Source organism: Dama dama, chromosome 17, assembly GCF_033118175.1.
Source record: "Dama dama isolate Ldn47 chromosome 17, ASM3311817v1, whole genome shotgun sequence".
Lineage (NCBI taxonomy): Eukaryota > Metazoa > Chordata > Mammalia > Artiodactyla > Cervidae > Dama > Dama dama.
This window is the reverse complement of record NC_083697.1, coordinates 51,359,382-51,384,016: the sequence shown is the minus strand read 5'-3', so window position 1 is coordinate 51,384,016 and position 24,635 is coordinate 51,359,382. Positions and strand designations below refer to the sequence as shown.

At 40.1% G+C, this 24,635-nt stretch overlaps 1 protein-coding gene across 3 annotated transcripts in view; it reads right to left on the bottom strand.

The window, feature by feature from the left end:
• Window positions 1-24,635, bottom strand: part of TBC1D19 (TBC1 domain family member 19) — a 135,439-nt gene that overhangs the window by 23,298 nt on the left and 87,506 nt on the right. For all 3 annotated transcript variants that reach the window (XM_061164507.1, XM_061164508.1, XM_061164509.1), the window contains 2 exons: window positions 16,108-16,192; window positions 12,514-12,558 (listed from right to left, as the gene is read on the bottom strand). In XM_061164507.1, the coding sequence (XP_061020490.1) occupies window positions 12,514-12,558; window positions 16,108-16,192 (130 nt within the window). The remainder of the gene's footprint in view (window positions 1-12,513; window positions 12,559-16,107; window positions 16,193-24,635) is intronic.

The window sequence follows — 24,635 nt, the reverse complement described above, 5'->3', positions numbered from 1 at the left end:
ACCCTGATTCAATTCCTGGGTTGGGAAGATCTGCTGGAGAAGGGGTAGGCTACCCACTCCAGTATTCTTGGGCTTCCCCTGTGGCTCAGCTGGTAAAGAATCCGCCTGCAATGCAGGAGACCTGGGTTTGATCCCTGGGTTGGGAAGATCCCCTGGAGAAGGGAAAGGCTGCCCACTCCAGCATTCTGGCCTGGAGAATTCCATGGACTGTAGAGTCCAGGGGTCGCAGAGTCAGACACAATTGAGTGACTTTCATTTTCACTTTCCAATTGTACTCATGGCCTGGACCCTCCAAATTAGGAACAGACTTTCCTTTATCTGCAAAATGAGGACAATACCAGTGAGGCTGTAAAGATTAAATAAGAGGACGTATGTTATATGCCTAGCATAACACTAGATGCAAAGTCAGAACTTAACGAATGACATTTTTTGTTCTCTTATACTATATTATAATCACTTTTGTTTTTCTCTCTTCCAATGTAATAAATCACTTGAGTACAAAAACTATTCCTTATTTATCTCTATTCCAAGGCAAGCTTAATGCCCAAAATACAAAAGATATTCATTCAGTGTTTGTGGAATGAATATATGAAGTCCTAGAGAATCTACCTCTACTGTTTTTCAACCGTTCACTTCCTTCTGAATGCCAGGACTGAGTTCAGGCTCTGATGAACTCTTACCTATAGTCTGTAAGAGCCTCCAAAGTGGAAACCCTTTCCCAAAACTCTCTGCCTTCCAACAAACTTTTGTAATCGTTCAGGTTATCTTCTAAAATGTTGATGAGGCCATGAAAAAGACCTCTATATCCATCGAGGATTTTCTCCTTACCATTCATCCACATATTTGCTGAGTTTCTACTCACCCAATTAACCAGTGTTTAAAAACCTACTCTGTAGCCTCTGGAGAAATTAAACTGAATATAACATTTTTTCTATTTATGGAATTCACATTCTAGCCTTATAATATAGGCTAAGTGTCTACAGAGTGAAATTCAAAAACTCTGATCTGGTCTTAACCATTCATGATGGCAATCTGAGATATATCTGCCTCTCCTTTGTCATCTTGATTCTGTACCTACTGTGGTACAGCCATGCTAGATTACGCAGCATCAGAACACATCATGCATTTTCATACTGTGGTAGCTTTGAACTTAGTAATTCTGTACAATGAATTGCTTTAATGTCTATCAAAACCTTGCTAAGGATAAGTATAATCTCAGAAAAACATACCACAATCTCTTAATCCTAATTAAACACTGATTCTTCTGCAAAAATTCTTATGGCACTTTGTTCATATTTCCATCACGATAATTTAACAGAATGTTCCAGAGGGCAGTAAATACATTTTATGCACCTTTTATGCATTTTATGGTGCCACAAACATGGTTAATAATGAATATACTTTTGCTGAATGCTGCTGCTGCTGCTAAGTCGCTCAGTCACGTCTGACTCTGTATGACCCCACAGACGGCAGCCCACCAGGCTCCTCAGTCCCTGAGATTCTCCAGGCAAGAATACTGGAGTGGGTTGCCATTTCCTTCTCCAATGCACGCATGCATGCTAAGTTGCTTCAGTTGTGTCTGACTCTGTGCGACCCCATGCAGCAGCCCACCAGGCTCCCCTGTCCACGGGATTCTTCAGGCAAGAGTACTGGAGTGGGTTGCCATTTCCTTCTCCCTTGCTGAATGAGTGAAGGGTAGATGAATAAGTAAATGATAGAGAAGGAGCAAGAAATCTAGTTGGGAGATGAGGATTCCACTGTGGGCTTATCAAACTAGCTGGATAACTTTAGGAAAGTGATCAAACCTCATGAGCTTCAGTAATTGGTTGTCATTAAAAGGGACTAATTGGAAGACCTGATGTCATTGGAAGGACTGATGCTAAAGCTGAAGCTCCAATACTTAGGCCACCTGATGCAAAGAGCCACCTCATTGGAAAAGATCCCGATGCTGGGAAAGATTGAGGGCAAGAGGAGAAGGGGATGACAGAAGATGAGATGGTTGGATGGCATCACTGACTCCATGGTGAGTTTGAGCAAGCTTTGGGAGATAGCAGAAGGACAGGGAAGCCTGGTGTGCTGCAGTCCATACAGTCACAAAGAGTCAGACCAGACAGTGACTGAACAAGAAAAAAAGGGACTAAGATTGTCTCCGAAATATCATCAAACTCTAGAATTCTACATTTAACAATTATGTCTAGGGCAAATACAGAAAAATTTGTGAGATCTGAAGTAAACTGAACATATGAGGATCGTACCATGAGAATGGTAAGATTCTTTACCAACTTAAAGGTCTTTTAAGGACTTCCCTATAGCTCAGATGATAAAAAAATCCGCCTGCAATGCAGAAGACCCAGATTCAATCCCTGGGTCAGGAAGATCCTCTGGAGAAGGGAATGGCAATCCACTCCAGTATTCTTGCCTGGAGAATCCCATGGACAGAGGAGACTGGCGGGCTATAATCTGTGGGATTGAAAAGAGTCGGATACAACTAAGCGAATAACACTACTACTACCACTAAAGGGCTTTTGCTTTCGAAAAACAAAAAATTGAAAACCAGATTAGACACGCGCTGAAGGTCAATATTCTTAACGACATTACAGCCTCCAGCTTTAGTTCAAGGGAACACTTAAGAGGGCCCAAAGACGATTTTTCTTCTTTAATCTCTCCCTCTGTTTATATCTTTGGTTAAGTCTCTTTTCTCTTGTGAACACCCATCTTTTTCTATCTTCCCTAAATGCAGCTTCATTTTATTTCCTTTACTGACTATAAACTTTTAACAAATTTAAAAGTTCATCTTCATCTAATCATGTTAACATGTGAAAGAAAAACTAAGCAAGAAAAATAAGTTCATAAATAGAAGGCATATTTTGACGTTACAGAAATAGAAGTATGTATTACATCCTTCTAAAAACTAAATATTAAAGCTGGCTGCTATTATACAAAACCCCTATATTCTCATTGAAAAGGCACTTTTTACTTCCTCTGTTCAGTACTGCAGAAACATTTGAGCAAGCAAGTTAAGGCAGAAAGAAATGAAGACGTTACTATCATTATCTTTGTCTTCTACAGATAATAATTAAAGATGTCCTAAGTGTAGGAATACCTTAATCAGGACAGAGCACTTTTCATTATGAAACTTCAGTTCAGTTCAGTCACTCAGTCGTGTCCGACTCTTTGCGACCCCATGAATCGCAACACGCCAGGCCTCCCAGTCCATCACAAACTCCCGGAGTCTACTCAAACTCATGTCCATTGAGTCGGTGATGCCATCCAGCCTTCTCATCCTCTGTCATCCCCTTCTCCTCCTGCCCCCAATCCCTCCCAGCATCAGGGTCTTTTCCAATGAGTCAACTCTTCACATGAGGTGGCCAAAGTATTGGAGTTTCAGCTTCAGCATCAGTCCTTCCAATTAACACCTAGGACTGATCTCCTTTAGGATGGACTGGTTATGAAGCTTAGAGCGAATGAATTAGTCAACTGCCAAACAGCAAAAAGGAATGCTGTTTAAGATGACTCATGATTAATCACACTTTTACCACATTTCCCCCAAGTTATAAAATCTATAGCTGCTGTATAAACAGCTAGGTTATAAGGTATTTGAGGCAAGGCCCACAATTCATACTGTGTATTATCTTCAGCATCCAGCATACTGTCTTCTACAAGTGAGATGCTCAATATATGCTGTTAATGATGGGAATTTAAGCAATTATAATCAAGGCTTATATATGATATTAAAGTGTAAGATTCATTTATGAATAAGCAATTAACATATAAGACAAGAGGCTCTCAATAACTCAGTGTTGAAATTAAAAATGGCCCACAAAGTCACACAGACATGAATTTGGGTCTTGTGTGTCTCCAGGAAAGTTACTAACACTCTGAGTCTCTATTTTCATTTTTAAAAGTGAGGTTAAATAATACTACCTTCACTGGGCTGTATAATACTAAAGCACCAATGAGTTAATGTTATCAAAGTGCATTACAGTATAGTATTTAGTACATAGTCAGTGCTCACTAATTATATTATATTTTATACTATAAAGGGAGAGTACCACATTGGAGCATCAGCTTAAACCTAAGAAAATCTTTCTTTCAACAGTATTAAATAGAGGTTTATTTCTGCTTAATCAAGATTAACCTGGGCTTAAGATTCCAGAAAAGTGTACATAGACTGCTCTGTTGAAAAGCACAAAGTCAGATTCTGGCAAACAAAAGTAGGAGGCATAAGAAGCAATGAATTCATTAACACTCTAGGGCACATACCACCTAAAACATTTCTTTGATCTCAAAGCCTGTCACTTTCTTGGCCAGTTTTTCAAAATCCTTTCCTTGCCTCTCACCACTTCAGTGTTTCAGTGGTCAAGTTTCATCCACCTGGCCTTCATCCAAGAGTGTACTTCTAACCAGCATCAGGATGCTTGGGACACCATCTCTAATCTGGCCTCAGAGATCTGCAAGTCTGCTACGAATGGTTATTTTAAGATCCTAGCCTACCTTCATCTAACTGAAGAAAGCCTAAATTATTAACTGCCTACTCCATTCAACAGAAATAACTTTATAAAGTAATGATTCAATGGGCCTTTGACATAGCCCAGAATGGTAAACATCATCAACAAAAATAAATCTTGAACTGGAAGAGATATAAATAGTAAATATGACTCAGAAAATACCCCAAATTATTAACATGCTTTGCACTTACTAAATATTTTCCCTTAATTTTCTCATCATCTCTATTAATATTTAGCATTTATAGTTGTACCATAACACTAATATCTGATTCACTTTAACATTACTTCAGTTGAAAGCAAATTTTTACACTCTTTCATTTGGGATTACTTAGTACAGTTTATTTAATTCATTTGCTGAAATAATCATTTCCTTTGTTTATTCTCATTCCACATGTAGCCTACAGGTCAGTAAGTGTAAGCACTAGGACAGCGGTCAAATTGTTTTCTACTATTTCTGCTACCTTTCTGAACTGGAATTTCAGAATATGATTTTGTTACTTTATTTTAGTAGTTAAAAGTTCCCAAAACAACAGAACATAACCATATTTAAATATACATCTAGAAATCATATTTTAAACAACCAGTTTTTCAGTTAATGTCCAAAGTTACACATGAAATTAATTTGGATTATGAGATCTTTTTATTTAATTTAGATAACAAAATATATTGCTATTTATCAACCTGACAAGATTTAAAATGATATATTTTTGTTATTTCTTCCAAGAATCTTTCCTGAGAAGACTCTTGAGTTTTTGTTTTGGCCTGACTCCTGGGCTCTATGCAAGCAGGACGTGAAAGCCAAGGAAGAGCTGTAAACGGCCTAAGCCTTGGCAGACCCTCTACATGGTCCAATCAGCAAAGACTGGGAAAATTTTTTTTGGCTTGAGAAGGAAATCTCTGTCAAATTTCTGACTGGTCACTAAGCTAACAGAACAGAGACTTCACGGGGCACTCAATACAAAAAAAAAAGATAACTTTTACAAAAGCAGTTCAGAAAAGGCATAAACAACAAGAGCCCACAACAGCAACAAGTTCTGGGAGGGGAGAAAATCTGATTTTCAGAGTTACCACAAGATATCTGGTTATCAAGAACAAAAAAATTATTATGCATGCAAATAAATAAGGAAATATGATCCATTCACAGGAAAACAATAAATTAATAGAAACTTCCCCTAAAGAAGCCCAGACGTTGGACTTACTGGATAAAACTTTAGATTGACTGTCTCCCTACCTGACCTGGCCCCTGGCCCGTCTCCCTCTCCTACCTCATCTTGTACCAATTTCTGTTTTGCTCACTGTCATCAGTCACAGTGACCATCTGTTGTTCTTCAGATCACCGAGTGTGATCTGAAAATGCTGTGCGTTCCCCGTGGGGTGTGCTCTCCTCCTTCTCTGCGTGGCTCCCTCTGCATATTCTGGGCTCTGTTCACATTCTACCTCCCCAGAGGCATTTCTCCTGACTCCCTTCTCTATAATAGCTGTGCCCTCCCCACCTCCCTACCTCCTATTAATTTCTGTTCCCTTTAATTGTTCACGTTATCACTCTACAAAATTATTTTCAGTTATTTATTTACGTTAGCTACTTGTTCTCTTATGGCAGAAAGTGAAGAGGAACTAAAGAGCCTCTTGATGAAGGTTGAAGAGGAGAGTGAAAAACCTGGCTTAAAACTCAACATTCAGAAAGCTAAGATCATGGCATTCGGTCCCATCAGTTCATGGCAAATAGATGGGGAAAGAGTGGAAACAGTGACAGACTTTATTTTCTTGGGCCCAAATTCACTGCAGATGGTGACTGTAGCCATGAAATTAAAAGACACTTTCTCCTTGGAAGCAAAGCTATGACCAACCTAGACAGCGTATTAAAAAGCAGAGACAATACTTTGCCAACAAAGGTCCGTCTAGTCAAAGCTATGGTTTTTCCAGTAGTCATGTATGGATGTGAGAGTTGGACCATAAAAAGAAGGCTGAACACTGAAGAATTGATGCTTTTGAACTGTGGAGTTGGAGAAGACTCTTGAGAGTCCCTTGGATAGTAAAAAGATCAAACCAGTCAATCAAAAGGAAATCAACCCTGAGTATCCATTGGAGGGACTGATGCTGAATCTGAAGCTCCAATACTTTGGTCACCCGATGCAAAGAGCCCACTCACTGGAAAAGATAGAAGACAGGAGGAGAAGGAGATGACAGAGGACAAGTTGGTTGGATGGCATCACCAACTCAATGGACATGATTTTGAGCAAACTCTGAGAGATGGTGAAGGACAGGGACGCCTGGTGTGCTGCAGTCCACGGGGTCACAAAGAGTCGGACACGACTGAGCAACTGAACAACAACAACAACAGTTGTGTACTTGTTTATAGGATGTCTCCCTCACTAGAATGTGAGGTCCTTGATAGCAGGGACTTTATATGTGCCCTTTACTGTGGCTCACCCACCTAGAAGAGGGAGCCAGAACAGGGCCAAATAAGTATTCATTAAATGAACAGGGACAAGTTACACATGTTGAACTAAAAATAAAAAGAAAGGCTTAAAACTTTCCCATGATGAGTCTCCTTCAGCTCAGAAATCTTTGCTCACTAGTTGTCTGATGAACCTCCCAGAGAAAGTCTTTCCACTGGGACGTCCAGCGCCACAGGGGCCTGTTATCTATTTCCATCCTCGGAAAGGAGACCACAGGAGGGGAAGTGAGTGAGCAAACCTCTGCCCCGTTTTGAGCGCCTGCCAGGTCAGGGATGGAGGGTGTGTCTCTGAGCTGCAGGCAAAGCTCTCTGGGTGAGGCCCTGTGACCATGAAGCCAGGCCACCTTTGGTGGGGTGGTGGCGGCAGAGGCATCCTTGAGAGTTCAAAGTGACCCTGTCTTTGGCAGAGGTCGAAAAACAGGGCGGATAATATTAAAATGTTGCTTAGTATTGCCTTAGGAGTAAACGGACAGTGACTGAGTGTTCCCTGCCTCTTTGCATCTGAAATTTCAGACTCTATCCTCAGAGAAGAGTCCTCTCTGATTCTGGTAAGGTTCTAAAACAGCCTGAGAAAAGAAGTGATCCTTAAGTATTAAGGTTATGAACAGCAGTGAGTTTGCTTCATTAAGCATTAAGCTATTTTTTTTTTTTTCTGGATGAGACTGTTTCTAGAACCTAAGACATACACATACCTTTTCAGTCTCAGTTCCCTGGCGGCTCAGGCAGTAAAAGAGTCGGCCTGCAATGCAGGAGAGCAGGTTCAATCACTGATGCTGACCCTGACGCTGGGAAAGACCCTGATCCTGGGAAAGATTGAAGGCAGGAGGAGATGAGGATGACAGAGGATGAGATGGTCAGATGGCATCACCCACTCAATGGGCATAAGTTTGAGCAAGCCCTGGGGGATGGTGAAGGACAGGGAAGCCTGGCGTGCTGCAGTCCATGGGGTTGCAAAGAGTCGGACATGACTGAGCAACTGAACAACCACCTTTCCATGGGGCTTCCCTGGTGGCTCAGATGGTGATGGTAAAGAATCTGCCTGCGTGCAGGAGACCTGGGTTAGATCTCTGGGTCTCAAAGATCCTCTGGAGAAGGGAATGGCAATCCACTCCAGTATTCTTGCCTGGAGAATTTCATGGACAGAGGAGCCTGACTGGCTACAGTCCACAGGGTCGCAAAGAATAGTAAACAACTGAGTTAACACACACCTTTTCAATATATGAACTCCTTAATTTTCTAAAAGATACTCAGTGAATTCAGTAACATTGTTCTGAGGTAGTAGGACGTGGTGATTAAGATTATTGATTCTGGCACTTCCCCGGTGGCTCAGTGGTAAAGAATCTGCCTGCCAACGCGGGAGAACAGGGCTCAATCCCTGGCCTGGGAAGATCCCACATGCTCCAGAGCAACTAAGCCCGTGGGCCAGTTTCTCTATGCGCTCTAACTACTGAAGCACCTAGAGTCTGCGCTCTGCAACAAGAGAAGCCACTGCAATGAGAAGCCTACACACGGCAACTTGAGAGCAGCTCCCACTTGCGACAACTAGAAAAAAAAAAGCCCACACAGCAATGAAGACCCAGCACAGCCAAAAATATATAAATAAAATTAAAAAAAATAAGTAAATACTGCTTCTGAAGTCAAAGAGCTGGCATTCAGAGTCTGGCTTTGCCGCTCACCAGCTGGGCAGGTTAGCAGTCTGTGCCTCAGCCCCTCCGTCTGTGAGTGGGGATGATGCTAGTGGCTGCCTGAGCAGGTTCTCCCAAGGATTAAGTGAATGAACGCATGTCGTGTGCTGAGCGCGCCCCCCTACATAGCCCTGCACGGGGAATGTGAGCGGGCACTGGTGACCGCTGTCACTGCTGCTGCTGTCACACTGTTTTACCTCTTGGTGCCTTAAGCTCATCATGAAAGTCTCAAATTGCCATATAACGTGTTACAACCTAATGATACTTTTTTAAAGGGAAGAGGGCTATTGGCTTTTACATAAAATGGTCCCAGACTGATTCGCGGGTGTGCTTTTTTATATGCTGTTTTATAGCTTTTCTATTTTCCTTTGTGAGGTCTCTGATTTTCACTTCTACTGTTGTTAGTCATTCTCCAATCTATATCAGCTTCTTTTCACTCTTCTTTTTTTTTTTTTTTTTTAACAGGAGTATAAAAACCCGTAAACCAACTTTGTTAGGCATGTGTGTCAAATAAAAGCTAATATATGGTAAACTAAGTTGGAAAACCTCTTCTATGAATAGAGGAAAGGAACTTGATTCCATGGACATCTCATTTGGCCCTTCAGAGATAATTATTTTTTACTTCTCAATCCTTATATAACTATAAAATTAAGTTTCTGGGGAGATAGATGTAACAAAGGTTACACATACATGTTAAAATTTAAAAGCCTCTAATTTGGCTTTTTAAATGCTCCTTAAAGTCCTACTAAAACGAGATCCTGGAGGAACAAAAGTGAATGCTACAGTCCTGAACCTCGCAAGGCCTGCAATGTAGAAGGGCTGATAAAGCATAAACAACCAATGCCAAGAAAATATAATAAGAGATAGCAAAGATTTTCACAGTGGGTACTATGAGAGTCTAGAAGAAGGGCCCTTAACCTCACCTGGGGGTCCAGGGAAAGTTTCCTGAAGAGGATCATGCCTGAGCTGAACCTGGAGGACAGCCAGGTGAAGAAAGGTTGAGTGGGCTACTGCAATCACAGAAACAGGAGAGGTAACGAGGCAGGAAGCAGCATACTGCTTCTGTGAGAGTATGCTTGTATAAAGAATTACTAATTTGATATTTTGTGATTTTTTAAAAAGTAAAATAGGAAATTGTGAGAAATGAAGCTAGAAGTTAGACTGAATAGGGGCCAGAGTCAAGACGGACCTTCTTATGCTTGCTGAGAGGCTTGGATATTGCTTATAAAGAAATGTGGAGCCATTAAGAAAACTTTAGGGAGAAAATGACAAATTTCAGCTCTTCCTTTTAGATATATAACTCAGACAGCACTGCAAAAAAACAGAACAAGGCTAGAAAAGCCTGTCTCAGTTCAGTTCAGTTCAGTTCAGTCGCTCAGTCCTGTCCGACTCTTTGCGACCCCATGAACCACAGCACGCCAGGCCTCCCTGTCCATCACCAAGTCCCGGAGTTTACTTAAACCCATGTCCATCAAGTCGGTGATGCCATCCAACCATCTCATCCTCTGTTGTCCCCTTCTCCTCCTACCCTCAAACTTTCCCAGCATCAGGGTCTTTTCCAGTGAGTCAGCTCTTTGCATCAGGTGGCCAAACTATTGGAGTTTCAGCTTCAACATCAGTCCTTCCAATGAACACCCAGGACTGATCTCCTTTAGGATGGACTGGTTGGATCTCCTTGCAGTCCAAGGGACTCTCAAGAGTCTTCTCCAACACTGCAGTTCAAAAGCATCAATTCTTCTGCACTCAGCTTTCTTTACAGTCCAGCTCTCACATCCATACACGACTACTGGAAAAACCATAGCCTTGACTAGACGGACCTTTGTTGACAAAGTAATGTCTCTGCTTTTTAATATGCTACCTAAGTTGGTCATAACTTTCCTTCCAAGGAGTAAGCATCTTTTAATTTCATGGCTGCAATCACCATCTGCAGTGATTTGGGAGCCCAGAAAAATAAAGTCAGCCACTGTTTCCACTGTTTCCCCATCTATTTGCCAGGAAGTGATGGGACTGGATGCCATATTAGTTTTCTGAATGTTGAGCTTTAAGCCAACTTTTTCACTCTCCTTTTTCACTTTCATCAAGAGACTCTTGAGTTTTTCTTCACTTTCTGCCATAAGGGTGGTGTCATCTGCGTATCTGAGGTTATTGGTATTTCTCCCGGCAATCTTGATTCCAGCTTGTGCTTCCTCCAGCCCAGCGTTTCTCATGATGTACTCTGCGTCTACTGGTGTCTAAAGGCTGACTGAGGGCAAGGTAGTAGTTATGATGATGCCACGAGGGTCCCAGATGGGTTCTGAAGATAAAATTGGAATATCCTCATGATTTGTTGGAGGAAGAGGATCCAAAACTGAAAAGAATCGCGATGACTACCAGATGTTAGGCCTTGAATGACTGGCAGGCACACTTAACTGAGAGAGAAATAGTTCACTGTTTGGGTTTTTGTTGTTGTTGTTCTGTTTTTTTAAATTTAAGTTTGCTTTTTTTTTTTCTTTTATAAATATGAAAATTAACTTACTTTAGCTTAAGACATGTTAAGTTTGAGTTAAATAATGTAGAAGTCAGAACTGAATTAATAAATAGAAGAATAATTAACAAACAGAAGCAAGAGAGCAGATAAGAAGTCCTAGGAAAATGATTGAAAAGAAGAGCTACCCTGGGGAGAAGAAAGAAGAGCAGCAGAAGGACCCCTGGAACTCCAGCGCTCAGGAGGAGCAGAGGCGGGTGGCCTGGGACAGAAGTGGGACAGCACCCCGAGAGGTGCAAGGAGACAGCCTTGCACCTTCCCAGCACCGTCCGTGAGTTTCACGGGGCTGGTCCCTGAAGAAGCTAAGCGCAGCCTGTAAGTCGCGTTTGTTGGGCACTCACCACACAGCCAGCACTGTGCTGCTTCCTATGTGTATCTCCTTTAGTCTGTTACCCATGTGCTACAGATGACGAATCTGAAGTCTGGCGAAATGCATAACTTACCCAAGGTCATAGGGTGAGCTGAAAGAACTGGGATCTGAACCCAGGTCTATAGGATTACAAAGCCCATGTTCTTAACTCTGCTGGAGTAAAAGAACTTCTTCAGGATGCCACTTTATATTATCATAATAAGGACTGCTATATAGTGCTTTTCCAAGAAGCATATCTTTAAAACTAAGAATTTCAAAAGAAGGTCATCATACATTTGATTACTTTAACCAAAATACACATTTTTGGAGTTACATTTCTTGAAATATTTTTGATTTCACAAATACTACACTTGTCAAGAGGCTTCCCTCCTAGCTCAGTCGGTAAAGAATCTGCCTGCAAGGCAGGAGACCTGGGTTTGATTCCTGGGTGGGGAAAATCCTCTGGAGAAGGAAATGACAACCCACTCCAGTATTCTCACCTGGAGAATCCCATAGACAGAGGAGCCTGGCAGGCTACAGCCCACGGGATCTCAAAAGTCAGACACGACCTAGCGACTAAATCACCACCGCCAACACCACACTTGTCAAATCATGAGAACAACAAAGTGCAATACATGGCGATCCACTCATTAGGGCGCTGCTCCAGTAGTCACAGGAAGGTACTGGACAGATGAATTAGTGTCCTTCAGAGGGAAGCTAAGTGCCCTGCACTGAGACACCGGAGTCTTCTTAGCTTGCTCACAAATACTCTTACTGGTCTCAAGGGAAATCAGAAAGGCTATGCACAGTTCAGCACAAACCTACCACAAATATGGAAAAATTCATTAGAATAGTTGTTCTACAGAAGGTTTATTTTAGATGATAAATTATTGTTCATTTAAAGACAGAGAATAATAAAGTCACATTCCTATTACAAAAGTTGTAATTTTCCTATTTCCCACTAGAGGAAGCAATAACATTACTCTTACCATTTGGTGGATAAAAGACAGCATATTCTTCTAGTCCTAGTTTTCCTGTAAGAGAAAAAACACACAGTTCCAATATTGTTAAATAAAATAGGAAAAACTTTAAAAATTAACTAATTTTGTGAATATACTAATAATTAATGGAATTTTAAAAACTAGTATAGTACACTCTCCTTTCATTTCATGATAAGAAATTAATTTGAAAATATGCCAGCCAATCTTTTGGTATCAGCAAATCCTTTCATCAATGAAGGTTAATAATGAAAACTTAAGTACAAGGTAAGTAATGCAAATAATTTAAAAAACGTTTTCAAGCTCCTTAAGCACTTAGGAAGAGCAGCATCTATTTGTAAGCACAGAACTGCTGTATTAATTATAAGTAATTTTATTTTTGTCTTTAAAGTAAATCTAAGCTTTGTAATACCTCATTAGTTTACCATTTTTATGCAATGGGCAGAAGAGTTTAAATTAAATATCTATCGCTGAACAGTGGTCATATTTTCTGAGTCCTTAAACAATTAATATGGTCTGAAGTGTGAAAGTTGCTTAGTCATGTCCAACTCTTTGTGACTCTATGGACCACAGCCCGCCAGGCTCCTCTGTCCATGGGATTCTCCAGGCAAGAACACTGGAGTGGGTTGCTGTTCCCCTCTCTAGGGGATCTTCCTGATCCAGGGATCAAATCTGGGTCTCCTGCACTGCAGGCAGATTCTTTACTGTCTGAGTCACAGAAAAAATATTTGAAATCACTATTGTCTCAGAAAATTAAAGTATATTCACCATAACTAAATGTTTAAAGGAGTTTAAAATTTTTTTCCTCAAAATGTTTAAAGGTCTGAGGTTTTTCCCACCTTCCACTGAAGTGTGAAAAAGTAGGTAATGTTTATCTTGACAGTTTTTCCAACACTGTTGAGTCTACTGAAAAGACATATGCATTTTTGCATTTGACTTTAAGGCAAGATTTTAATTAAAACAATTTTTGTAGTTCTTGTTGGGAATGGTGGCAGAGAAAAAATGGAGAACTGGATAAGCAGTTTAGGTTAAGGTGGAGACAACAAGGATTGATCTTGTGAGTAAGAAGAAAATGAAATGACAGATAGATGCTAGGTTGATAGGTATCTAGAGGGATGGATGATAGAGAATACCTGCTGACTACTCAATACTGGGCTAGGTGCCAAGAGGCAAAAGAATAGATGTAAACTGGTCCTTGAACCATAGGGCTTATAATCCAGACTAAAACAGGGAACATTAAGATATGTTTGCTGAATTTTCTGGCACAGGCTTTAAGTGTTTTAGAGGTTTAGAGGAGAGGGAAATTGATGAGAGATTAGTGGACTTGGTGAGTAAGAGACAACAGAGAATGTATTATTGGTCTCTGCCCCTGGTTGCTGGCACAGAGCTCCTGAAATCCTTGATATTTCCTAGGTTTGATAAGAGCACTAGGAGCATCTCTTATGCTAGTATTTGTCTTTGACGCTGTCCCTGACACAAGGCTTCTGAAACCCTTCTCAATTTCTAAATGAAACTAGCATTAAGAGTATCTTTTATTCTATTGGGGTGACCTGAGTGGGCTCCTGAATGGGGGCTTGTCACCAGAAAGATCAAGCCATGATTAGAAGCTTGGAATTTTCAGTCTTACCCCCGATACTCTAGAAGGACTGGAAATGGTATTTAATAATTGATTATGCCTATGTGGGCTTCCCTGGTGGCTCAGACGGTAAAGAATCCATCAGCAATGTGGGAGACCTGGGTTTGATCCCCACGTTGGGAAGATCTCCTGGAGAAGGGAATGGCTACCCACTCCAGTATTCTTGCCTGGAAAATTCCATGGACAGAGGAGCCTACAGTCCATGGGGCTACAGTCCATGGGGTTGCAAAGAGGCAGACATAACTAAGCGACTTTCAAAAAATGTGAGGAAGACTTAAACCCCAATAGTATGGGGTTCAAAGAGCTTTCAGGTGGGCAAACAGGTCAACAGTGGGAAGATAACACATCCCAATTCCACAGGACAGAAACTTAGGTTCTCATGACCCTCCCAGAGCTAGCTCTATGTATCTCTTCATCTGGTTGTTCATTTGTATTCTTTATCATATCCTTTAACAAGCTGGTAAATTAAAGTACATATTTCCCTGAGTTCTGTGGGCCACCCTAGAAAATTAATCAAACCCAAAGAGGGGTTTGTTGGAACCTCCAACCTATAGCCAGTTGGTCAGAAGCACAGGCGACAACCTATGCTTGTGACTGGTGTCTGAAGAGTGTGTGAGAGTGTGTGTGTGTGTGTGTGTGTGTGTGTGTGTACGTGTGGAGGGGGGCAGTATTGTGGGACTGAGTCCCTAATCTATGGGATCTGTCACCATCTCTAGGCAGACAGTATTAGAATTGAGTTCAACCGTAGGATACCCAGGTGGTGCCAAGACTTGCCACATGTATGTGGCAAAACTCCCACATACATGTAAACAAAGTGTCAGAAGTGAAGTGTTTTGTGTGAGTAGTAAACACACTACTGGGAAATACAGTAGGAAAGAACTGGGTTTTTCCCCACATAGAAGGAAATAATCTGTTTTTCTGATACTGTGAGATATAGACTAGTTCTTCAAGAACCTATGATTTTGGGGGTGAAGGAAAAGGAGTCCTTCCTTTTGTGCAGGGAATATATAGAGATTTAGAGTGAATATGCGGTAATGTGGAATAAACAGGGAGCCAAAGTTAGATAGGTTAAGACAGGGCCTTAAAATCCTGGCTGACTTTAGAGGTGAGTCCCTTAGATAATTAAGCTCTACAATCAGTTTTCGGCAGATGATGTTAAAGAAACAAACAAGCAAACCAAATGTTTCTATCAATTCAGTGTAGAAGCAGTGTGACTGAGAGAGCCCCCAAGTTTGGGGGGAGCCTGATCCTAGCACTGGGAATGTGAGCCTGTCTTAGGGCAAGGGGTGTGGGAATCACGCAGACAGTCGGACTTAGGAGATACAGGCAAACAGCTTCTTTCTTTATGGGAACAGCAGAAAAACCATACACAATAGGTTTACAGGCTTTCAGTGTTGGGAATTCACTACTTAATAAAAATGAGAAATCAGGGGAAAGTCTTTTAGCTGACAATTAGCTTAGTTGTCAGGTGACAGCAAGATACTGAAATAGCATTACCTTGTAGGCAGCTAGTGATAAAGATAAGAAAGCACTAAATAGAAATCAGAATGCTAATTGCATATAAATTATATCAAACTTTTAAGTGTGGTGTAACATTGAGAGAAGGAATAAAGAAGGCAAAAAAAGGTAGAAAAAGCAAATTCAAATGATAAAGTCATAGTGAGAAGGGGGAATAAAAATCAACATATATGACAAAAACTGCAACAGAGGATAGAGCAAACAGGAAAAATAAAGAAGGTAACTTTAAACACTGTTTTGGGGATCCACTTTCCGGTGATTTGTGACAAGTTGCTTGCGAGTAAAAGGATGGTTACAATAACTTGAGAGACATCTTTTTAAATAATTTACAATAAAAAACTTTGACAACATAATATATGCTATAAAATGAGCAGTCTTGGTATGATTATGTAAGTGCTAAAGAATACTTCCTTTAATTAAGTAAAGTTTACCTCTTATATATGATTTCGGTGGTGAAGCACTGTTGTATGCAAAATGACTCAATACAGATGTATCTCGGGAAAAACAAAGTAATACCTGGGTACAACATTGGAAAAAAACAAACAATTAAGCACTATTTTATAACAGGCAATTCATTGCTATGTCTGCTTATGAGGTACTGAGGCAGATCGACGCCCTCAGGCTCAGTACAGCACGTGCCAATGGGCAGCGCGCCCTCTACTGGACACCTGTGGGAAGTGTTACAGCAGAGAACCAAGTGCAATGGCCCAAGTTCATCCAGAGGTTTCTCACTGTTAGGTCACTGAAACCTCGGACAACAGGAGAAAACGCTAGCTGCTACCTACCAGTTGATTCTGTATTACCCAGTTGATTAGTGTATTTTCTATCTGGAAAAAAGAACCAACTGGGAGAAATTTAATAAGATAAAGAATGTAGAGGCGGGACCCTTGGTAACTACATGGCATATAGCAGTTTGGAAAGTTCAGGAAACAAACTCGGCTCATTGCTGGGATGTGGCAGCTGGCAGTGGGGATGTCAGAGGTGGGGGGAAGGCGACTCAAGGTATCTAAAAGAGGTTAGCAGCAGCAGAACAAGTGGCAGTCCAACACATGTTAGAAGCTGGGTGTCCTGACCCCTCTACCTGGAGGTGAAGGCAGGTAGGAGAGACAGTCAAAATCAAAGATGTCCAGTAAGAGGACCTGAACTGCTGATTTCAGCTTGGAATTTTGGCACAGGGGACCAATCCCCAGGAAGGGGATTAGTGATAGGAAATCTGGGTCCTGGTATTGGAAGATGTGGGATTCAAAAAAAGTCACTGAGAAAAGAATTTGGGAATAACAGAAAAGGCAGAAGCCCAGTTAACAGAGCACAGGCACAAAGGAGGCCTGGACGAGCAGCAGGAGCGAACGGAGAGGAACCATGGCTCCAAGACAGGAGAAGGGGCCCAGCTTTAGAAACAGGACACTTACGCAGACTGGGCATCAGTCAGGCCCAAAGGCAAGACGCATACTGACCACTGCCACTAACTTATTCTCACTTTAAAGACTACAGAGCAATACATGTTTATGACAAAAAACAGAAAAAGTTAGAAATACAAATAATCAAAGAAAAGAAAAAACACCTACAAACCCACCAGTGTTAATGTTTTAATGTATATCCTTTCAGATTGTTCTTATACATACATATATACATTTTCAAACAAAACAGGATAATGCATACTATCCTATACTCTATTTCAATATTATAAAGTAAGTATTTTCTACCCACATTTTTAATGCTGCAGAATATTTCACTGTGTAGATGAATAATATATAACCTTTTATTGTTGAACATTTAATTATTTCCACTTTTCCCCAGCTACAAATAATGTTGCAGTGGACTTCTTTATAGCTAAATATTTATGTACACCTTTACTTAAATTTCTAAAACTGGACTAGTTATCTGGACATAGTGATGGACATTTTAAATCTAAAATTCTTCACACACATAGCAAAACTGCCTTTCAGAAATATTTTGCTTTTGTTTTTAACATGGACATCAGTAAGATAGTACACATTTTCTCTTACTCTCATCAAAATGGTTTATTATCATCTTATAGGTAAAGAAATGGTACCGTGCTTTAGTTACTAATGAGGCTGACCACTTTTCCATTTGTATTTTTTCATTATTTTCCAGTTCATCATCTTAGTCCACTTTAAAATTGATGTTTTTTAAATTACTGATTTGTTTAAATTTTTACATATTAAAGACACTAACATATGGTCAAATTATATGTTATAAATGGCTTTGCTCAATGATTTGTTAATTATCTTTGACACAGGTATTTTTAATTTTTATATGCTCAAATCTACCAATACTTTCACACTTTGAAAGTCCCTTTCCGCATTTATCAGCCTACTATACATATTCACCTAAACTATGAAGTATGTGGTGTTTATCACCAAATATTTCTGGTTCTTTCCCTTAGAGAACATATGTCAGCTTATATTTTTTGTCCACTTTGGTGTTAGGTGTGGCCATGAGATTTGCTCTTTACTCAACAAAATAGGTGTGTGTCATTTGAAAGTTTCCAAATGGAAGCTCTAAGAACCAGAGTAGTCAACCAGGGTCCCTCTTTCCCTCTGCACAGAAACCATCAGTGTCCCAGACTGTGGTTATGCCATTAACCTGGGTCCCGGAGTGAGGATGACAGAGCTACGTCCCCATCCTACCTGGGATGAATATGACCATGAGCAAGAAATAAACCTCTGTTGTGTTAAGTTGCTGAGATTTTTGGATTTGCATGTTGCCACCGTAGCCCAGGTGGCTCAGTGGTAAAGAATATGCCTGCCAGTGCAGGAGACTTGGGTTCGATCCCTGGGTTGGGAAGATTCCCTGGAGAAGGAAATGGCAACTCACTCCAGTATTCTTGCCTGGGAAATCCCATGTACAGAGGAGACTGGTGAGTTACAGTCCATGGGGTCACAAAGAGCCGGTCATGACTTTGTGACTAACCAAACAACAACCAACAGGATAATCTAGGGCCTCCTGGCAAAATCAGGAAATTTTGTTTAGCAATTTGATAAAATCATTTGGTAATAAAATCATTAGCTCATCTGAAATTTATTTTGAAACTAAACTGCTGGAGTCCAAAATATACCCCCACCACTTACTAGATGTGTGATACCAGGCGAGTTACTGGACTTCTTAGAGTCTCCTCTCCTCTACGTCATACATATACAATATTAATACCTACTTCAATGTCTACGGTAGGACTTAATTAATAGACATAAAGTGCTTAAAGCAGTGCCTAACACATGGTGAGTATTATTACAATGTTAGCTGCAGTCACTATTTATTACTATTCCTACTACTTTAAATTTTATTCCATATTCTGTAGCTTTCCCCCCAGTATATTTAATTTTGGGTTTGTCTTTATTTCTATGGCTTAAGACCACCATGTGTCTTCACTGTGAAATTGTGTTCATCCTCATTTCTGGAAAATTCTCAGCCATTATCTTTTTGAAAGATGCCTCTCTCGTTCCCTAGTCACTCCTACCTGACTCTTACAGATCGAAGACTGACCAACACTTATTCAACCTGCTGCAACTCCTAATCAGGTTCACCCCTCTGTGCTCTGGTGCTTGGGATATGACAAAGGAAACAGACAAAGAGACAAACAAAAAACCTCCTTTAAGGAGCCTGATTGGGGCGGGAGATAAATAGCAAACATTGTAAATAACTACACTATATAACATATTGGTTGGTAAGTGCTACAGGAACGAAGTAGAGGCAGGGTAAGGAAGGGCAACTGCCATTTTAAAGAGAACAATCAGGGTGAACTTCATTGAGAAGGTAACATCTGATGGAAGACTTAAAAGAACTTGAGGACATTAACATTTAGATACCAGGGAGAAGAGCATGCCAGGCAGAAAAGCCGATAATCACAGCAGTGCTAAGGCAGAAGTGTGCCTGATGTGCTGGAGAAACCAAGTGTGGCTGGAGCAGATGAGTGGGAAGAGATACGTGAGAGAGGAAAAGAGGCCAAATTATGCAAGGCATCGTCAGGGTCTTGACTTTCATTGGGAGTGAAGTGCAGCTCCACTGCAAAGTTCAGCAGAATAGTCAACGATCTAACTTACTTTATACGGATTCCTCTAGTTACTATGAAGAGAACTGGCCACGGCGGGGCAAGGGCAGAAGCAGGGAAGCCCTGCAGAAGATTAAGACAATGATGGGGACTAAGATGGGGGCAGTCTGTAGTGGCCACTGGGACGTGCGGCCCAGATCCTCTTCAGGAATAAAGGACTTATGTTGCCTGGCTCTTTACTTTCCATTATATATACCAAATGATTATTTCTCATATTTAAAAGAATAAATGATTTCAATATTTTATTTGGTAAACAGGTATTTAACTGAATTATAATTCCAATGGTTTTCAGTTAATTCCTTTGAATTTCTATATACCTATATTTGATGATAATTTTGTATCCTTTCTGGCATCTATAACTTTATTTTTCTTATTCAAGGAAAGGCACTCTTTCCCAGAGTCCCTTGAAGAAACACAGACAGCCCTGACAACAGCTTGATTTTAGCCCACTAAAGCCCATTTCAAAAAACTTACAGTCTTCAGACAGAACTGTAGGAGAATATATTTGTTTTGTTTTAAGCCACTAAATTTATGTTAATTTGCTATAGCAGCACCAATCAGCTAATACAACTAATATAACTAATAAAATTATACAATTAATGTAATAATAAATAACTACTAATAAGCTAATACAAATAAAATAAATAAATACAAATAAATAGAATAAGTAATGCAAAAGGAAGTATACTTACAAATATCCTTCTATCATTGCCTAGGGGGAAGACAGTTCCTAAAGAAACATTTGTATTAACTTTCTCTTTGAAACTGGTGGGAACATAGCAATGTTAGGAGAAATTCTGTGCTTAAATATATACCCCTCAAATCCCTAATGCCTTAGAGAAGACAAGATGTCTGAAACTGCTCTTGAGAGAACATCGGTGACTGTAGCGTGGCTCTGATGATAAGCCAGAGATGGGATGTTACACATTATGTACTGACGTGCAACCCCAGCATGCAAGCAACGAGCTGCCAACTCCTATCTTAACCTGAGCTGTTTTAACTTCTGAGATTCAATTTTGTATCTGTAATGAAGTTACAGTTCAACTGTAAATTTGCTAGAAATGTTGTGACTGTATGAAGATGACAGTTTGAATCAAATTAACTAGAAAATTCAACTTTGATTACTTACTACTTAAGTAAAAATTGAACCTTATGTGGATGAGATTACATATGTAATGATTTACTTTATTTAGAAAAGTTGGGAGTGTAAGTATAAGCTGGATGTGTAAGTCTGAACTACAGTTTTATAGCAGAATTACACCTATCATTTCTACATACAGCTGCATAAGATTTACATGGACTAAAGCTTCCTTTAGTTTTTGAAAAGATATTTAAAATGGATGTTTCTGAGAAATAAGTCATTTATGTAATAAAAAGCATATAAGAAATGATGCATGTCTGTTGGAAAAATCACTTTAATTCACAATTATTGTGCAATTTTAAAAGTTGTGGTATGTCTTGTATTTTGATCCAAACTAATCTGGAGAATTTTCAAATGATAAAACTTCAAGAATCACTTTTTGAAATCCTCTGCCCTGATTTAAATTTTCATAAACCAAAGAACAATTAGGCTTACAAGGCTTTGAAATGGAATAGACCTAGCCTGGGTCCTGGTAGCTATAAGGTATAGTTTGAGCTCTGAGCCTCTGCTTCTTCATCTATAAAACAGAAATAAAGCTATCTGTTGTAAGAACTGGCTATAAAGTACATAAAGCATCTAGAGCAGTTCTTGGCACCTAACAAGCACTCTCTAAGTAAGTGACCAACACAGTGCTGATAACCTCACTTGCAATCAGAGAATACTGGGAGAAAAATAAACAAAGACTTCTTCTGGTTTAGTTTCATGCTTGGCTAAGGACTCTCATCTTAGCACATTCTTATGGAGAAAAATACACTTTAAAAATCCTCTGACCTGTCCCCTTTATTTCCAACCTTATACATTCTTCCTGTGTTTCTGATCTTAACTTCCATGCATGCTAAGTCACTTTAGTTGTGTCCAACTCTTTGCGACCCTATGAACCATAGCCCATCAGGCTCCTCTGTCTATGAGATTCTCCAGGCAAGAATACCAGAGTGGATTGCCATGCCCTCCTCCAAGGTATCTTCCTGACTCAGGGATCAAACCCACATCTCTTGAGTCTCTTGCATTGGCAGGAGACGTCTTTACCACTAGTGCCATCTTGGAAGACCAATACTTAAAACTATCCAAAGCCTGCAAACTCAGTCATTCTTGATTCTTCCTTCTCACTCAACCTGCATATTCAGCCACTCACCAAAATCCTCCTGATTCTACCTTTGGCAGTTTCTTCCTTCTCTCCTCTCTCCCTCCCTTCCTTCTTTCCTTCCCCTTCTCTCCATCCCTCCATCCCTCTCTCCCTCCCTTCCTTCCCTCCTACAAGTATGTACTTGAACATCTACTATGTGGCAGGCACGGTTCTAAAGACTAAGAATACAGCCATGAATGAAAAAATATCCCAAATCCCTGTCCTTACAGTGCTTATGCTTTTGTGAAGGGAGACAGAGGCGAAAAAAAGTAAACTATATTGTATGTTATTTGGTGGTAAGTGCTACAGAGGAAAATAATATGAACAAGAGGGATAAGGCATGCTCACATGTATATATTAGTAAAAGTTTGATGTGTACTTTAATTAGGAACCTAAAAGTGGTCAGGAAATGGGTCTAGGGTAATAATAAGAGTTTGGACCAGGTACACAAGCCTGGAGTTGAAGGGAGAGGTCCAGAAAGACCAAAAAGACAAGACAAACATAAATCTGGGAGGTGTCAGTGTATAGATGGTATTTAAAGTCATGAGAATAAACGAGATCACCAATGGCAAGAACAGGGGGATAAAAGAGGTTCAATGGCTTATCTTGGGATACTCCAGGGTAAGACAGAAAAATAAAGAGAAATCAGCAAAGGTGAATGAGAGTGCCAGCTAGTAAGGTAGAAGGAAACCAGAAAGCATGGTATCCTAGAAGCCAAGTGAAGAGAGAGAATCCAAGAGAGGGTGTGACTGAGTGACCAAACAGATAAAGTAAGGTGAGAACTGGGAAAGGACCAATGGATTCAGCAACATGATATAAGTTTAGTGGGATAGGTTGGCAGAGAAAAAGCCTGTTCAAGAGACAACAGGAGGATAGGACTTAGAAACAACATCTACAGATTTTTAAAAAAGAACTTTCACCAACTCAGGGAACAGGGGAATGGGGCAGTAGCTGGAGGCGATGAGCAATCAGGGATGATTTTTGTTTCACTTTATTTTGCTTTTTTTTCAGATGAGAGAAATGACAGCACATTTGTATAGTGAGAGGAGTGATCCAATAGAGACAGGAAAACTGACGATGGAAAAACTAACAATTTCATTGCTTTTGAGTACCAAGGGGAAATGAGTTTCAGTGTCCAAATGCAGGGATTGGTTTTGTTATAAATAAAAGCATGGATAATTTATCCATAATAAGAGGAAGGGAGCTGAGTATATTGGTGCAGATGTAGGTATGAGGAATACAAGTGGTGGTGGGAGTATGTGTGTGTGTGTCTTTGGGAGGTTGTTCTCAGAGCTTTTACTTTTTTTCAGAAACAGGACTCGGAGACATTAGCTGAGACAGAAGAGGTGGGGATTTGAAGAGATAGGAGGTATGAGAAGTCTTCTAGGAGAATGGATGAAAATTGGACTAGGGAAATGAAGTAGAAATAAATGCCAAGGAAAAGTAAGGACTATCTTGAGGTTCTTGGTCATGAATTTAAATAAAACCAGTTATCATGGTTGCATACTTTTCTCCAGCCACTTTCAAACGCACACCGTAGCCACAGAATTGGTGGACAGCCATACTTAACCGGGATGAAGGCTTTGTCAGGCAATTACTACTAGAAAGTGGGAGAAGGGCAAGGGAGCTGAACATGCATTCAAGATGAGGTAATTATAATGGTAAGTCACGGTACTGACACGTCTCACTTCTGTTCTCTCTGTTCACACAGGCGTCGCTCTACATCAGGTGCTGGTTAAGGCTAGCCTGACCTGCCAGAGTTGTTCACCGCCATGCGAAGCTAACTGCTCCTCATTAATCACCATGTGCATATGGCTCGTGCTTATTTTTGCTCTTCCCATTCTCCTAATTCTTTGTCTTTTAAGAATCAGACATTTCCTCAGAGGAAAAAAATACCAAATGATTTCTTTATATGTGGAATCTTAAAAAAAAAAAAACCCATAAATGGACAAACAAAACAGCAATAGATTCATAGATACAGACCAGAGGGGAGACGGGTGGGGGGCTGAACAAAATAGGTGAAGACTATTAAGAGGAATAAGATTCCGGTTATAAAATAAATAAGTCATGAGGATGTAATGTATAGCACAGGGAATACAGTCAACAATAACTGGAATAACTTTGTTTAGTGACAGATAGTTACTAGGCTTATTATGGTGATCAATTTGTAATGTATATAAATGTCAAGTCACTATGTTGTATATCTAAAAATAATATGTCAACCACACTTCTATAAAAAATTTAAAAAATTTTAAGATAAAGGAAAAAAACCCAGACATTTCTTATAACATTTCTATTCTAAAGCCACCACTAAGCTGAACTACTCCCAGAATTTATTTCCCCTTTAATTGTATTTGCATGGAACATTGCATAAACCTCTATCAGAACATTTATCAAATTATATTATAACTGTGTACTTGCCTTTCTCTCATTTTACACTAAAATGTGAGCTTAATAAGCATTTTCTTATGCAGTGCCTGTATCAGAACAGACACTCAATAATTTGACATGAATACATGAATAAAGGATATCTGATTGCACCTGGGCCTTTCTTAAACTCCATTCAATGGCATTAAAATATTTATAACCATGGCATATTGTAAGCTCCACTGGTAGCTTGGTGGTA